Here is a 17,904-nt window from a genome sequence, read left to right on the forward strand (position 1 = left end):
ATTAATCATACAATTATAAATCTCTGTAACAAACAATCACAGCTATCGTCACTGTAGTAGCAGCTATAATGGCTGTTAGCATCACAGTTAGCTTGTTTTTAACAACTTATTAAACATCGTCTTTTTAACAAAATCCTTACAAATATATAATCTTTAACATGTCTAATGTCACATAGATGAACTTACGGCATTGCCTCTATGATGGATTAGAGTGGATGCAATGGATTGTTGGAGCGAGAGCACACCATGACTGTCTCCTTGTTTTCATGTAGAACCAGGAAGTATTTTAGAGGAAGTGACTAAACAGGCAGTGACATCATCAAGTAACAAATAATATTAATTTTTACAAATGAGGTAGATAAACAGAAAAGTAATTATGAACTTCTTATTTTGCCTGAGAATATATATCAACAAAAATAAAGCAGATATTTAAAAGTTAAATTCCTTAAAGGGCAACACACTCCCCGCCTGACCTATGTGAGGTCACTGAATTTTTGAGAGTGTTAAACCATAACCTCTAGATCATTCTTTGGGTAGAAGTAGAACAACTTCTGCAACTGGCCTTAGAAAGGTTTTTCTATTGCCTTGGTCACTTGTAGTCACCTCAACCTTTCTTACATGTCCATCCTTCCCAGGGAATATGGCAGTGATTCTGGCCATGGGCCAGCAGTTGCGGGCTATCTGCTTGTCCCTGAGCAGAACTAGATCTCCAACTTGAAGGTTTCTGCGAGGTACTGTCCACTTCTGTCTGTGTTGCAAGCAAGGTAAGTATTCACGGCTCCAGCGGGTCCAGAATTGGTTTGCAAGAGCCTGAACTTGTCTCCATTGCTTTGTGTACAGGTCCTTGTCTGAGAAGTCGCCAGGAGGAGGTGGAACTCCTGTCTTCTGTGTAAGGAGCATTGATGGTGAAAGTATGAAAGGTTGTTCCGGGTCTGCAGAGACAGGTAAGAGTGGTCGTGCATTAATAATAGCAGTAACTTCTGCCATTAGTGTGCAAAGAACTTCATGTGTTAAGCGAGTGTTCAGCTGCAGAAACATTGAATCTAGGATTCTTCTGGCAATGCCAATCATACGCTCCCACGAGCCTCCCATGTGAGAACTGTGTGGTGGGTTGAATTCCCAGCTGCATCCTTGCTCACTGAGGTACCTCTGCACCATTTTGTCCATTCCAAGCTCCTTGCACGCTCCAATGAAATTGGTACCGCAATCGGAACGGAGCTGTTTTGCAGGTCCTCTGAGTGCAAAGAATCTCCTGAGAGCATTTATACAGCTTGAGGTGTCCATAGACTCAATTACCTCGACATGTACAGCTCTCGAACTCATACAGCAGAACATGATGGCCCACCGCTTGCTCTCTGCCTGCCCTCCTCTGGTCCGTCTGGTTGTGACAGACCAGGGTCCAAATACATCTAGCCCCACATACGTAAAGGGAGGGCAGGTTTTGAGGCGTTCAGGTGGCAGGTCCGCCATGCGTTGTTCTTCCAGCTTTCCACGCAGCTTGCGACAGATTATGCATTTGTGGAGTACTGAATTGATTAGTGCCTTGCCTCCCAAGATCCACAGTCCTGCTGCCCTAATCGCTCCTTCCGTCAAGTGACGGCCTTGATGTTTCACTTGCTCATGGTGATGCAGAGTGAGCAGTAGGGAGATGTGGCTATCTTTGGGCAGAATTATTGGGTTCTTTTCTACAACTGCAACGGCTACTTTTGGACACTGCTTGGTTAGTTTGAAGGGCCGACAGTTCTTTTGCAAAAGCAGCTTTTTGTGTTGCTTTAAGGATAACGTTCCTTGCTTGATCCATTTCATCTGGAGTACGAGGTAAGTGACATCGGTGCCAACTTTTGCATTTACCGTTTTGGTTTGTGTGTTTGCAGGATTTTGCTATGTGAACTAGAAATGCTACTCCTCTTACCAGGGAGGTGAAGGTGGAGAACCGTTGGAATCGGTCGGAGGTAAGCTCTGGTTTTTCCAGGTTAGTAGCACATGTTTGCACTTGTGGCCGGATTTCTGAGTCCTTTTCAGGTTCAATTAGCTCAAATGTTTCATTTGTTTGTGTTTTCTCTGCAGATGGCTGATGCAGGAAGGAGGGACCGGTGAACCAAGAAGTCTGCACCAGGAAGGATGCAGATAAGGATCTTGATGCATGATCTGCAGGGTTTTCTTCTGTACGTACATAGTTCCACTGCTCAGGTCTTGAGGACTGACGGATACGTTGGACTCTATTGTGAACATAAACATAGAATCGTTTTGACTCATTATAAATATAGCCAAGGACTACTTTGCTGTCTGTAAAGAACTTTACACCATTCAACTCTAGATCTAGCTCGTCCTGGATCAGATCTGCCATCTCTACTGCCAAGACAGCAGCGCACAGCTCTAGCCTTGGGATTGTGGGTTCAGACAGGGGTGCTAGCTTTGCCTTGCCCATAACAAATCCTACTTCAACTTGCCCATCTTTCTGAAGCGCTTTCAGATACGCCACAGCACCTATGGCCTTTGTCGATGCATCTGAGAATACACACAATTCTGTGTGAACTGCTTCAGTGAGTGAGGTTGTAGTGTATGTACGTCTAACATGAAGCTTTTTCAGGTCTTGGAGAGAATCTCTCCAGACTTCCCATTTGCTTAGTTTGTCCTCCGGGAGGGGCGTGTCCCAGTCTGACAGTTCAGAGGTAAGTTCTCTGAGAAGGGCTCTTCCCTGGATCATGACAGGTGCCAGTAGACCCAGAGGATCGAAAACACTGTTGACAGTGGAGAGGACTCCACGGCGGGTGAATGGTTTGTTTATGGTCGATGTGGAGTAGGTGAATGTGTCTGTTGTGATCTCCCACAGCAGACCTAAACTCCGTTGTGTGGGTGAAGTTTCTCCACTCAGATCTAGGTCCTTGATTACTGGAGCACAATCTTCAGGAGGGAAAGCTTCCATTACCGTCTGAGAGTTCGAAGCAAACTTGTGTAAGCGGAGATTTGACTCAGCTAGTGAAGCCTGTGTTCGTTGGAGCAAATCAATTGCCTCAGCTTCAGAAGTTACAGATACCAAACCATCATCAACATAGAAATGTCTTTCCACAAACTTGACGGTATCAGCACCATGCTCCTGTGCACCTTCTCTGATGGCTCTTCGCAACCCGTAAATGGCCACTGCAGGAGATGGTGCATTTCCAAAGACATGGACCTTCATCCGATACTCAACAACTTCCTTGTTGACATCATTGTCCTTGTGCCATAGAAAACGTAGGAAGTTGCGATGGTCTTCACGCACCAAGAAACAGTGGAACATCTGCTGAATGTCCGCTAGGATTGCAACTTTCTCTTTCCGAAAGCGCAGAAGGACGCCCACAAGAGAGTTATTAAGGTCGGGGCCCGTGAGGAGCACGTCGTTGAGAGAGACACCAGAGCATCGAGCACTGGAATCAAAGACCACCCTGATTTGACTGGGTTTTTGTGGATGGTAGACCCCGAATGTTGGAAGATACCAGCATTCATCATCTTCTTTCAGTGGTGGTGCTACCTCAGCATGTCCATTATCAAATATCTTTTCCATAAATTCCACATACTGTTGCTGCATCTCAGGTTTCCTCTTCAGGGTACGTTGAAGGGATGTAAATCGATTAACTACTTGCTCTTTGTTGTTTGGCAGGGGCTGGCGTGGTTCTCTGAACGGTAAAGGAGCTACCCAGCTTTTAGCATCATTTCTGTAGACATGTGTGTCCATTATTTTCAAGAAAGCTGTATCTTCCATGGATGGAGCAGGTTTGTTGTCATGCTCAGTTCTGTTGAACACTGTCTGTCCTAGTGTCTTCTCAGTTGCCTTGCCAGACATGTTACAGCTTTGCTGCATCTCTTTGATCTGCATAAAGCTTGTGCAGGGTTGAAAGATTGAATGGCGACCACTTTCCAGCACATTGGTCTTGAATGTGTTGACTGTTGGCTTATGTACATTACCCAGACACACCTCTCCTATTACTACCCAGCCCAGGTCCAGACGTTGGGCAAAGGGGGCGTTGTTTGGTCCATTGACCTGCTGCCTGACCTTGTGTACCCTTATGACATCTCTTCCAAGTAGCAGAAGTATTTCTGCTTCTGGTTCCAGCTCTGGAATGTGCTTGGCAATGCGTCGGAGATGAGGTTGGTGTAAGACTGCACTTGGTGTTGGTATTTCAGACCGATTATTCAAGATCTCATGACACTCAAGGAGTGGTGGAAGAGAGATAAAACATTTTCCATCCAGTGACTCAATCTGGAAATCTTCTGCTTTCCTGCCGGAGGTTTCTACAATGCCAGAGCAAGTTCTGAGATTATATGAGAATGGTTTGCTCTCCACATTGAACAGCTCAAAGAACTCTGGTCTAGCTAATGAACGATTGCTCTGGTCATCCAGAATTACATAGGCTTTGATGGCCAAGTCCTTGAAACCCTTGGGGTATATCTTTGCAAGGCAGATTTTTGAGCATGAGCGACTCCACTGACCTGGACTGCAAACTTCTGTGCAGCTTGAACTGACAACGGCCGTGTTAGGACGATCTTCTCCCTCCCCGCCATCCTCTTGTGGTGGTGAAGGAGCCTTAGTTACTTGAGGTGATGGGCCAGGGTGCATGGCTGCATCATGATTGGTGCTGCCGCATTCAGTGCACTTCACAGAAGACCTGCATTCTTTAGCGAGGTGAGAAACTGAAGAACAGCATTTGAAACATATTCCTTTCTCCTTGAGGAAGGCCTTTCTGTCATCAAGGAGTTTGTTCCTAAATGTTCTGCATTTTTTCAAGGGGTGTGGTTTATTGTGTAATGGACAGTTTTTGTTAGGGTCATCATTGACTGCACACACATCTGTTTTGTGCACTGAGATAGGTTTGTTGGTATGGAAACTCTTCACGATGGATCTGTCAGGCTTTGTGGGTGCTGTAGCACTGCTTTGATGCATAAAGCTAGGGTCGTTTCGCTTCTTTGCCTCATAGCACACAAAGTTACAGAAATACTCAAAGGGAGGAAATTGACCATGATTTTCTTCCTTGTAGAATGACCCAGAAGTCACCCACTTATCCTGAAGCCCATATGGAAGCTTGTCTACAATTGGTGCAATTCCACGTGAAGTGTCGAGGTATGAAAGACCTGTGAGGTAGCCGTCTTCTTTAGCACCTTGAATTTCCATAAGCAAATCTCCGAGTTCACGTAATTTGGTGTGGTCTTTACCTGAAATCCTAGGAAAGCTGTCCAACCTCTGAAATAGTGACTTTTCAATGATTTCAGGTGCAGCATAGCACTCACGTAGTCTCTCCCATGCTTTATGTAAAGCGAGATTGGGGTTGCTGACATGCACTGAGCGGATGCGTTTCACCTGTTCGCCAGATTCCTTTCCCAGCCATTTAGTCATGAGGTCTAATTCTTGGGTTGCTGTGAGGTGAACTTCACGAGCTGCACTGGTGAACGAAGAATACCATGACCGGTAATTCTCGGGCTTATCGTCAAATTGATACAGTCCTGAATTAACGAGGTCCCTTCGTGCTAAATACTGTGCCAAAGGCTCTGCCTGAGGTGGCGTGCTAACTGGAGGAATGTATCTAGGAACATATGACTTAGCATGCACGTTCATGATGGGGCTTCTGACTTCAGACTTCATCGCACCTGCAGACAGATCAGGTAGGTTTGATGCGGGTAAGTGCATACTATCAGCTTTCTCAGACTTTGGCTTATTGATAGACGGTGCACGTGAAATGTCTCTCACAGGTGGACTCCATGTTATGAAGCTGGTATGTGAATAAGCGTGGGATGGAGGAACGACGGGTGAGGCTGATAAGACTGGAGAGGGAGAATGACTCTGAAGGTTAATTTGAGAATTGACATATTCACTGGTACGTTCAATTTTAACTTTCTCCGATTCAGACCTTCCTCTTTCAACTGCAGCATGCATTGATAGTTCAGCATCTTCCAGTACTTGCGCCTCCACTGCGGCTGCATCAGCTTCTCTATGTAGCGTTAACACTTCCAACTCAGTGTCTATTCTTACTTTTTCCAGCTGATTTTGAGCTTCTCTTTCAGCCTTTTCCATTTTCAGTTTAGCCTCCTGGCTAGCATATGACGCTCTCACTTTGGCGGCTTCAGCTCTGGCCCGGGTATGAGCTGCACTCGCAGACGACGTGGATGACTTGCCACTTCTAGCACTGCACACAGATGACTTGCTGCTGGTTGCCATCTTAACCACTTTAAACATCAAACGGTGCCTTTTCACTGTAGTGTTCTCGTGCAGTGTGTTGAAACTCTGACTAAACACCAAGTTAAACCGTAGCCAATGAAGACAGAGTCGTAGTAAGTTGATCATTTACTGTCACTCTTTGTCATTGACATGTTGCGGTGAAAACTGTAATAAAACAATACAACACAACAATATTCAATGTCTATGTTTTGATTAATCATACAATTATAAATCTCTGTAACAAACAATCACAGCTATCGTCACTGTAGTAGCAGCTATAATGGCTGTTAGCATCACAGTTAGCTTGTTTTTAACAACTTATTAAACATCGTCTTTTTAACAAAATCCTTACAAATATATAATCTTTAACATGTCTAATGTCACATAGATGAACTTACGGCATTGCCTCTATGATGGATTAGAGTGGATGCAATGGATTGTTGGAGCGAGAGCACACCATGACTGTCTCCTTGTTTTCATGTAGAACCAGGAAGTATTTTAGAGGAAGTGACTAAACAGGCAGTGACATCATCAAGTAACAAATAATATTAATTTTTACAAATGAGGTAGATAAACAGAAAAGTAATTATGAACTTCTTATTTTGCCTGAGAATATATATCAACAAAAATAAAGCAGATATTTAAAAGTTAAATCCCTTAAAGGGCAACACATATATCTTAAAAGCTCAAATGGTCAAATGTGACTACTTACTAAAACATGGCTACTAATAGTGCTAAAATAGGGTTTAAACTTGGCCAACTTTAATCTTCTTTTGCTTTGACGTGATGCATGCAGTCACAAAATTGAGACCCTTTGAAATCTGATCACACACATGTAATTGCTACTTGTAAAGAGTGATATGTCTTTGACCACTTCACCTGAGACAAATCACCTGAGATTGATCTTAAAACCAGGTTTAAACTGGGCCTATGTTACTATTCCTCAGTGCTCAAGGTCGATTGCTTGTCATCTTCTTAGACAGGTATACAGAGACTTTGATTTTGATTGAAATTACGCCAGTCAGTCGAAACTGAAGGCTAAAGATGAATCAAACATCGTCATGTTGCCTCACATTTGTAGCGTTAAAACAGTTCAGTTCACCAAAATCAGCTGCCAACCAAGAAAGCATTTTAAGGCATCGTATAGGTCTGTAATTGGTGCAAAAGCTGTTCCAGAATGCACAAGACCTGTTTTTCTATCAGAAAAAAAATCATCCCTAAATACTTTGATACCGTTTAAAAGTTTGGGTTCAGTAAGATTTTTTTTTTAAAGAAATCAATACTTATATTTAGCAAGTAAGCATTAAATTGATCAAAAGTGACAATGAGATCTATTTTACATAAATGCTGTTCTTTTGAACTTTCTATTTAGCAATGTGACTTGACCATCAAATCAGCATATTAGATTGATTTCTGAATGATCATGTGATACTGAAGACTGGAGTAATGGCTAATGAATTAAATAATTTCATTTTAAAATTTTCAACTAAAAATTGTTATTTAACATTATTACTGTTTTTATTTTATTTATTTATTTATTTTTTGGACTGTTGATCAGTGATTGACAATGATCAAATTGGTCTATGATCCTTAGGGCAGTCGGGCATCACACATATGGCTTGACCTACAGAGAGCAGATTGTGGATCAGGTCCGTAAGGCTGCAGAACACTGTGATTGCCTTCAGTGCTTCTTCCTCATTCATTCCATGGGTGGAGGTGAGCTTCTGATGTCTGTCATGTTACCTGTGTTCAGATTTGGTGGTGACGCAAGCATACATTTGTGTGTTTAGGGACTGGTTCAGGGTTAGGCACATTTGTGTTGAAGCTTCTTGAAGAGGAGTTCCCAGAGGTATGTCGGATAGTGACCTCCGTTTACCCGACAGCAGAAGATGATGTCATCACCTCTCCCTACAACAGCGTCCTAGCCATGAAAGAACTCACAGAACATGCAGACTGTGTCTTGCCGGTTGATAACCAGGTATGACTTCTAAAAATTTTAAAGGGTTTTTAGAACTGAAAATTCTGTCATCTGGTCACATGTCTCAACCAATTGAAACATTAAATTTCAATATGTTGATGTGCAAATGAGACTGGATGGAAAGATTTTCACTGAATAATGACTAGTCTGTTGCTCAGACAAAGCTATCGTATTATGCCATCAGGACACTTATAGAGCATAATAGTCACATGGACTAGCATTATTGTGTTTTATTGTCCTGTTTGGGACAAAAAGCACTGCCCCTAATCACTGCAGTTTTGCTGTGTGAAAACAAGAGCTGCATTGATGTTCTTCACAGTTTTTTCTTTTGTGTAAAAACACATCCAGGTACTCATACAGTTTTGAAATGACATGATGGTGAACAAATCATAACAATTTTAATTATTTTTCTCTACTATTATTCTAGTCCCTGGTGGATATTGTTGGTAAGATACAGCATATGTCCAACACTGGCAAACTAGGCTGTACAATCAAGAAGGACTGTACTATCATCTCTGGACAAGGAGGGGTTGTGAAGCTCGAAAAACCTTTTGATGCCATGAACAACATTGTGGCCAATCTACTTCTTAATATTACCAGGTACTTAATCATGTGCTAAAAAAATGAATCACACACTTACCTTGAAATTAAGCATACACCATTTATCTTGTTTAGCACATTCATTTTGTCATCATTTGCTGCATTTGCATCATTTGCATATCCAGAAAAGAAAACCATCAGATCGAAGGGTGATTTTCAAAAAACTGTATTTTCTGAAAGCTTTTTTCAAGGTAAATTATGGTGTCTTTCCAAAAAGGCACACTTAGAGACTCCAAAAGGACACAAAATAACCAAATCGTATAAGGAATCCATATAATTCTTAAATTTGTGCACACCAAAGCACCCATGAAAAAAAAAAAAAACATTACATTTTTTTTTTTTTTTAGAATTCATGGTGTATAGTATGTGTACAGAACAACATCACAGGGCTTGTTTAAATTGTAATAAAAGTCAGTTTTATTAAGTCAAGTTGCGACCACATGGAGATGCCAAAAAAATGTATGTGCATACTGTACGACTCCTGTACATCACCACAATTGTCTTTACCTTGATTGCAATCCTCATCCATAAAATTTTACTAGCGAGAAGCTGGTTTGCTTTGCCTAGCCGAGAAATGTAGTTTGCGTATCATCTGGCCATACAACAGTGGGATGTTTTGATATTCAGTATGTATTCCACAGCACGATGTGTGAGGGCTCGAAACACCTGAATAAAGTCTCTATTCTCTCTGCAATCTCTGATGTAATCAGCCTGGTTTTCTTTACATGCTACCTTGGACTTTACGTGCTATTTTGGACTGATTGTTTGAATTCGCTTACTGAATCATTGGACTGCAAACTTTCCCAGCTTAATATGATCGGATAATAAATGGGTTAAAGGGTTAGAATATAAATTTCCACCTACCAGGATTACAGGTGCTTGCATGATTGTAGATGCTCAGTGTGATAAACTCCCGTTAATGAAGCAATTTCACGTGCTTCAGTAATTTATTTGCGTTAAATTATTTTAACGTGTTAAGGATTTTGAATAAAATGCATACGTTAACGTGTTATACAAGGTCAGTCCTAAGTTGGGAGAAATATTAGGAGAAATATTTGTCACCTCATCTGCCCTTTACCTACATTTACAGCCACAGTGTCTCTTATTGAAAAGTTAACATTGTTATAAACATTTTTCATAGTCAGTCATATTTATTACTAATGTCGCGCTATAGTGGGTTCTTGCCAAATCATAAATCATGCTTCTTATGTTGTTGTTTCTTGTATTCTTGTATGTTTTTGCATATTTGAATACAAAGCTGATTGGCCTAAAGTAATCTAACCAGCACTGATTATGGATAGTACTAGTGATCGACCCATATTGTTTTTTTTTGTTGTTGTTTTTTTTTGTTTTTTTGATGGCTGATGCCGATATCTTAGATAGCAGGGTGGCCAGTCTTTTTCACAAATAAAGGAATCGAATAAATGAATGAATAAAAAGGAAGAATGCTATACACTGTAACAAACAGAGGACTCGTAATCTGGCAAGTTTGTGCGCATTGGAGTTTCTTTTTTTTAAATAAAGAACAAGGTAACACTAATTTTACATATAGCACACAATGAAAATGACATGAATATGACAGTGGGCAACTGAATGTAGCACAGCTACAGTTTGAACTCAAGGGTTTAAAGTTTGTCGATTGTGTGTCTCCAGTGGAGCTGAACTCTTCTGTCCAAATTTAATTTACACGGACCGACTGTCACGCACAGAGAAACACGTTCATGCAGGCTAAAAATGCACATTTCAGAATATCTGACAGCTAGATTCGACTAAGTCTGCAAGGTTTGTGAAATTAAATGCTTATTAGATATTCAAAGATTTGTTTAAATTATATAAATGCATATTTGCTGAATGCTGACAGTAAATTAGAATTAAGTATAATAGTGTTTGCCTTTCTGTTACTAATAATATAAAAGCAGTGCTATAATACTTTTTCATATACAGTTACATTCTTTGTTTAACAGTTATATCTAGTAATGTATTAGACAAAACTGATAAACAGAGCTTAACAAATAACTAATGAAGCTGGAAAATGGGAGTGCTGTGTGCTCAGGCGCTGCAGTTCTCAGAGCTGGTGTTCTCAGCCCCTTCAAAATAAAAGTCTGGTGCACCAACACATTGGCCAAACTGAAAAACTTATCAGCCGATGCACATATTTAATGCCAACTGGTGATATTTCAGTCGACCACTAATAAAACGGGCACTTTTTTATATTTATTTAAGAGATTTGATCACTCATTTGATTTCTTCTCTTGCAGTTCAGCACGTTTTGAGGGCTCTCTCAACATGGATCTAAATGAGATAGCCATGAACCTGGTACCTTTCCCACGGTTACACTACCTTGTGTCCAGCCTAACTCCTCTCTACACACTTGCTGATATAAACATACCACCACGCAGGTTTGTCATTATACATTTGCAGTAATTTTTACCCGGTTTCACATCATCTGCTCTTACACCTGCCTCAAATGCCCAATATATAAAAACATGATTTAAAAAAAACTGATTTGTACGAGATCGAGCGAGAATGATAGATGCAGTTTGCACCTTTTAAAAAAAAATAAAAAATTATTTATGCTGGCTCTAGAAAATATTTCATAAATCACTTGTTTAAAAAAACATGTAATTAAATCATATGGATAAAGAAATGTTGATTGTTTTTAGGCATTAACAACATAATTGTTTATTGTTCACTAACATTGCTCACTCATTTCACTGAGGTGCCAATCAGTCTTAACATGAGAAACAATATGTAAAACATCAAATGCTGGGATTTTATTATGTATAAATATAGTCTGCCGCTCTGTGCTTGCAAGGCTAGATTTTCAGTAAACTCAGAGATGCCGTACACAAAAGCATAGCAAAGCTGAAAAAAGGTGAGGGTGGGAGGAGTGGTTTGTGCTTTCCTTCTTTTGTGTCCTTGTTTTGCTGATTACTTGCCTGTAACTCACAAGACTGTACACAAAAAAAAAAAATATATATATATATGTATATATATATATATATATATATATATATATATATATATATATATATATAATTTAATTCTGTTGATGATTAAAAAATATTGTCATCATCTGTAAGTAACATATTAATTGTAATTCATCTGAATTTGCTCACTTAATTTATTTCACTCTTTGCTTATTTCCCAACTTCCATGTGCTATTTAGGGATACTAGGGATTGCCATACAGCAGGGCTTTTCAATTCAAATCTGGAGGGCTAGTGTAGAGTTTAATCAAACACACCTGTCTGTAATTTTGAAGTAATCTTGAAGACCTTAAAGGGATAGTTATTTTGCAGGAAAGTGGAGTGCAGGAACCAAACAGTTAATGGACCCCATTTACTTCAAGCTATGGAAAAAACTTAAGGATGAGTACATGTTGGCAGAATTTTCAATTTTGGGTGAACTATCCCTTTAACTAGTTTGTTGTGGTGTGTTTTATTAGCTGCTGTCAGACTAGATTTTGAGAATATGAAATCTCTTCAGGCACTGCAACTGTCGTGATGTGTCTTTTTAGAAACAAATTCAACATGAAACGTAAAAATACTCCACTTTCCTGCAATGCTGCAAACCTGAAACTTTAAATTTACTTTTAATTCAACAAAGAGGTCATGCCATGACATATTGTTCTATACTGTAGGTCACAAATTCATAGGTCAGAGTTCACCAAACTTACACTTTGGAATGTAGTGAAATTCACGTAAACCCCTTTAGAGCTGAACTCTGCAGGACAGTGACCCTCCAGGACTGAAGTTGAAAAACCCTGCCACAGAAGCCTTAGTGTCTTATGTCATCACCAAGTGGATGCTGTGTTGTGTTCTGTAGGCTGGATCAGATGTTCTCAGATGCTTTCAGTAAGGAGCATCAGTTGATCAGAGCTGACCCCAAACACAACCTGTATCTGGCCTGTGCTCTTATGCTGCGTGGAAACGTTCAGCTGTCAGATCTGCGCCGGAATATTGAGCGGTTTGTCTGTCCCATAATATGATTTGTTTAGCCTTTTGTCAGTTTTTTCCCATCCTAATTTTTTTCTCACTCCAAAATTTGAATCGTTTTGATTCAAAATATGTCATTTATGTAAATAGTGTAGATTCAAGTTTCTTGTTTGTTTGTTTGTTTTCTTATGGGGGGAGTGGGGGTTGGGGTGAAATTGCAAGCACTATAAACTATAAAGAATCAAAGATGGGCTACTTTCCCATAGACTGAGACTTCAGAGCTTCTGAAGAGACATGATAGCTTTATATAATGAATGATTTAACTTAGGCTTTCATTCACATATAAAAATTGTTCAGTGCACATCAAATATGGTAAACGGAAGCTCAATACTTGGTTGAAACGCGAACAAATTAAGTACATGCATTAAGCAAGAATGGTGAGCTGTATGGTAAACAGAATATGGTAAACACAAGCTCAAATGTGCTTGTTTGACACACAAGAACAAATGAGGTACATGCATTAAGCAAGAAAGATTGAGCTGCCGTTTACCATATTCTGTTTACCATACAGCTCAACCATTCATGCTTAATGCATTTACCTCATTTGTTCGCGTTTCAAGCAAGCACGTTTGAGCTTCCGTTTACCATATTTGATGTGCACTGAACAATGTTGATGTGCACTGAACAAATGACAGAATTTTCATTTTGGGTGATCTGTCCCTTTAATACCAGATGTAAATGGTAATACCACTTGTGATCAGATCAATGAAAATGCAATACCAGAGGTAAACGAGGTAATAGAGGAGGGCTGGGCATCTCTGGCCCTCGAGATGTTCTTTTCCAACCCTGATCAAACTCACCTGCCTATAGCTTTCTAGTGATACTGAAGAATTTATTAGCTTGTTCAAGTGTGTTTGATTAGGTTTGGAGTTAAACTCTGCAGGAAAATGGATCTCGAGGGCTAGAGTTGCCCAGCCCTGTAATAGTCTTACCTTAGGAAGTTGAAACAATAGTCCTAATAAGCGGAAAAATACAAGGTGCACAAATTTGGGTGAAATAGTCATTAAAACAATATAGATAATTTTTTTGTACTTAAAGCTGCAGTATGTAACTTTTTTGTTTAGAAAAACAGTTATTGAACAAGTACATAAGAAATCAGAAGTGTTCAAAATTGTCTCCTTACCTTAAACTGATTTGTACCGATAAGTTTATGAAAATCATTTATAATTTGAGACACCGTGTCGGATTTCATGGGAAAGCTTAGTTTGACGCCATTCGTCTTTGCATGGTTATGTCAGTCTGTAAACAGAAAGAAGAAGACTTGGCTACTATACTGTATGGCGTGTGGTAAGCAAAGCAGCATACATGCTTAGAATTCAAGCTTTATGATCTAGATGGCTGTTTTAATTGTGCTTTAAATCTCATCATTGACATCTGGAGAATTCTGAACAGTAAAGGCATTTCAGTGGCTCAATAGCTAGCTAGCTAATTTGCAATGTGTGATCTGATATCACTGAGCAATCGTTAGATCTAAACATCAGCAAAGTAATTTATTTTAAAACATTTATGTTTTCATTTAATTCACAAAACCGGCAGATATGTTACTTTTTCAGATGAAATATTTTCAGATATATGCCTAATTTTTTTTGTGATTGTTGTTTTCGTCTACTATTTGAAAGGCGTCACATTAGGAGCACTCCTTTGATGCTTGAAAATGCTGTCTAAGTAGGAATAGAACATTAGTATATCTTTCTTAATGAAGTGATCTGTATGTAATCCATGATCATTTACTGGAGTCTCTCTATTTAAGTATAGAATAATCTGTGTTGTTCTTTTTTTTTTGTTTTTTAGGCTAAAGCCCACCCTGCCATTTATCCCATGGAATCAGGAGGGATGGAAGACTAGCCTGTGTTCAGTCCCTCCTGTTTGTCACTCACATTCTCTGTTGGCCTTAGCCAACAACACATGCGTGAAATCTACCTTTTTTGAACTAAGGGAGCGTTTTGTGAAACTCTACCGTAGGAAGGTGTGTCCCAAAGCACCACTGTATAGCATCTCACACGTTACATATTCATAATTGCCTTCTGTTTTTTTTTTTTTTTTTAATGCACAGACACTAGTTCTCTCAATAATGACTTTAAGGGGAAGTAAATGGTTTCATGTCATGCGTTGGGCTTTTAAGCTGTCATATTAAAAGTAAAGTGGGTTATGTTAGCACCATAGTTTCAGCAAACATTGCTAAAACAATCCCGTTTTAAAATAGGTTTACCAAACAAGTTACCTCAACTCTAATTGAAGAAATTAATTGATCTGCTCCATAATTGCACCAGTAAATGAGTCAGTAGTGTTGTCGTTGGCTGGGGTCGATTTCACAAAAATCTTCTTAAAGGTGATATATGTAATGTAATTCTCATGTATTAATCACTTTTTTATTGCCAATGTGTGAACAAATTGTAACAAAACTTCCTAGGTTGTCTATGAAAGCCTGTGGACTGATTTTTGTGAAGGATTCGGGATTTTTTGACGGCAAAATCAAAAGGATGTGACGTTTGCATGCGCTACAGAGATCCTCTCTTCTATCCAATGACACATGAAACAAATGCTTATACAATGTTCAGGACAAAATCATACTATAATCAGTGTAATTTTAATTACCTCATCTGTCGACATGATGACAATGAATAAGATTTCTCAATTTTGATTTTATGTTGAATTTAAATGATTTTGAAAAAAATACAAAATAATCTTAACTTTATTCTTAAAGGGATAGTTCACCCAAAAATTAAAAATGTTAAAGTTAAGATTATTTTTTATTTATTTATTTATTTAATTATCTAATGATTTACTCACCCACAAGCCATCCAAGGTTTATATGACTATCTTCTTTCAGATGAACACAATCAGAGAGATATTTAAAAATATCCTTAGTCCTCCAGGGAAATCAGAGGGCTTAAGTTGTCTTATATCTTACTGGATAGTATTTTAAATTGAAAAAAATACACATTTCACTATTGAAAATAGTTGTATTGTCTTACAAACGTGTGATCATTTAAAATAAAAGCTACATTGTTTTATATTTTGCTTCATATTCCTATATTTTTAAGTGTGACTTAAATGTCCATATGTACACTATGTTATAATGGTGTTTTTTGTTCTCCCCAAAGGCTCACTTGCATCATTATCTAGCAGTGGATGGCATGGAGTTGGCTGGATTTAATGAGGCATTGTCATCTATCTCAGATCTTATTGAAGACTACACACACCTGGAAAGCCCTCTCATGCCCAATGCCCCCAGACTTGCCATCGCCACCTGACCTGTGTTTATACTAGCAAAGTCCTTTTAAGGCAAGTCATTTCACTCGGCAGCCATCTTTGAAACACCTCTCTGGCAGCTATTTCAGTCATGCAAGTGCAATTTCTATCTCGTTGAATGGGGAAACATCAAATTCTCCAAAGCTGTTCACAAACCTTATGATTAAACTTCATATTTGAAAGCTCCAATGAAGTCTTACAACAACTGTTTAAAAAATGTTGTTACTTATGCTCAAAAAGTATTAAAAAAAGCTTCTGACAGCAGCTGCAGTGACATGAAGACTTTACCAATCGGCGATTGACTCTTTTATTTAGAAGGACTTATTCCACCATATTGCACTTTGCACTTTCTCCCATTAATAGTAATATGAGTATACCGTCTTTATGTATACAAGTCTTTGTAATTAGACAAAATGATCAAACATTTATATATAAATGTATAATAAATGGTACTTTCAAATTTTTTACCAATATTTTCTTAATGCAAAATGGTGATTGGCGTGAATTTGGAGTGGATCTGTTAGTATGACAGACAAAGAGAGTTTTTACGATTCTATTTGGTGACACTAGTGCATTGATTGGCAGTTCTGGTCCTGGAGGGCCACTGTCTTGCAGATTTGAGTTACGTCCCAAATCTAACAAATCAACCGGTAATCATCAAGTAATCCTGAAGACTTTGGTTAGGTTTTCTTAGAAGTGTTGGATTAGGAGTGGACCTAACCTCTGCAGGACGTTAGACCTCCAGGGCAGGAATTGCCCATCCCTGTATTAGAGGCACTTCACCTGTAAAATGTTATTACAGTTTTGTTTGTTTGTTTGTTTGTTTATTTGATTGATTGTTTGTTTGTTTGTTTTGTTTTTTGTATGAAAATAAAATAAAATAGTCATAATATCAAACAGTGCCTGGATAATGTAGTTTTAATAGAAGGAAAAGCACAGATTCATTTGTCATTACACTTAAGTAAAAAACAGAAATGCCACTTTATCTGATTTACATACAAAGTTATTGTCTTGTCATTGGCACAGTCAACACAAAGCTTAAACTTTCGTCATCTCATTTAATTTGGCTCTTTCTATATTGACCTGTTGGCAGATGATTTGTTTGCAGGTTAGCATAAGCAGTAGTTTTGCTTTACACTTATTTTCACATCGCTATGATCATTCATTCAAAAGGTTTTAATTTATGCCTTTATAATTAATTGGTGTAGGGCATCTGTTGGTCCCTAAAGTATTATTGTCCAGCTGTAATGACCTGTGATAGAGTTCATTGACCATGTTATCCTGTTTGAAGTTATAGTTGCGTCCCAAATGATGCACTATATAGTATTCACTTATATAAACTATGTACTTATGCACATGTACTCATCCATGTAGTGTATGAATTTTATAAGGTTTTGTCATTCAATGTCGGATTCTGATCCTTTCTTCCTCCACTACATAATTAAAGCTGCGACAGTTGAGTGCATGAAGTATCCAACATCTGGGTATTTAAAGTGTACTTTTTCTATGTCCATTTTTTTGTGAACACGCAACTCGCACTATTTCTAATAAAAATTTAAAACACCCTATGTCTTCTTTAAAATATTCTTATGCCTTATTGGTTTTTAATTCAATTCAATCTTAAATTCTTGCACAAAGTCATAAAAGGTCTTAAACATACAAATACCATATTAGTTTATCAAATACTTAAGAGCTGTTCACAGCAATTCATAGTTTTGAGTCTCATGACTGGCACAGAGACATGGAGAGCAAAACTTCCATAAAACTGCAGCACAGGCCTGTCAATTTTCCATCTGTTTCAAGCCACAAATATTTAGATCACCTCTCAAATATATGTGAAGAGACTGCAGCTTGTGATCCATATATAGCAGCCACCACAGTATTTCA

General features: G+C 38.8%; 2 protein-coding genes across 8 annotated transcripts in view; one reads left to right on the forward strand and one right to left on the reverse strand.

Annotated features, from left to right (window-relative positions):
- The window catches only part of tube1 (tubulin, epsilon 1), a 29,310-nt gene extending 11,615 nt beyond the window's left edge, over positions 1-17,695 (forward strand). For 5 of the 7 annotated variants that reach the window (XM_067384711.1, XM_067384710.1, XM_067384713.1 and 2 more), the window contains 7 exons: positions 7,785-7,906; positions 7,981-8,168; positions 8,596-8,768; positions 11,027-11,167; positions 12,596-12,736; positions 14,557-14,731; positions 15,870-17,695. In XM_067384711.1, the coding sequence (XP_067240812.1) occupies positions 7,785-7,906; positions 7,981-8,168; positions 8,596-8,768; positions 11,027-11,167; positions 12,596-12,736; positions 14,557-14,731; positions 15,870-16,019 (1,090 nt within the window). In that variant the 3' untranslated portion in view covers positions 16,020-17,695. Of the gene's footprint in view, positions 1-2,069; positions 2,166-7,784; positions 7,907-7,980; positions 8,169-8,595; positions 8,769-11,026; positions 11,168-12,595; positions 12,737-14,556; positions 14,732-15,869 lie in introns of those variants that run through there. The other 2 variants (XM_067384716.1, XM_067384712.1) reach the window with 2 other exon arrangements.
- Positions 1,619-6,817, reverse strand: LOC137019344 (uncharacterized). Its single transcript, XM_067384709.1, has 2 exons — positions 6,589-6,817; positions 1,619-6,355 (listed from the first exon to the last, which is right to left on the reverse strand). Exon 2 carries the CDS (start codon positions 6,314-6,316, stop codon positions 1,655-1,657), a length of 4,662 nt encoding a protein of 1,553 aa, XP_067240810.1. The 5' UTR covers positions 6,317-6,355; positions 6,589-6,817; the 3' UTR covers positions 1,619-1,654.
- Positions 17,696-17,904: the final 209 nt, after the last annotated feature.

The sequence above is a fragment of the Chanodichthys erythropterus genome, chromosome 4 (genome assembly GCF_024489055.1).
Source record: "Chanodichthys erythropterus isolate Z2021 chromosome 4, ASM2448905v1, whole genome shotgun sequence".
NCBI lineage: Eukaryota > Metazoa > Chordata > Actinopteri > Cypriniformes > Xenocyprididae > Chanodichthys > Chanodichthys erythropterus.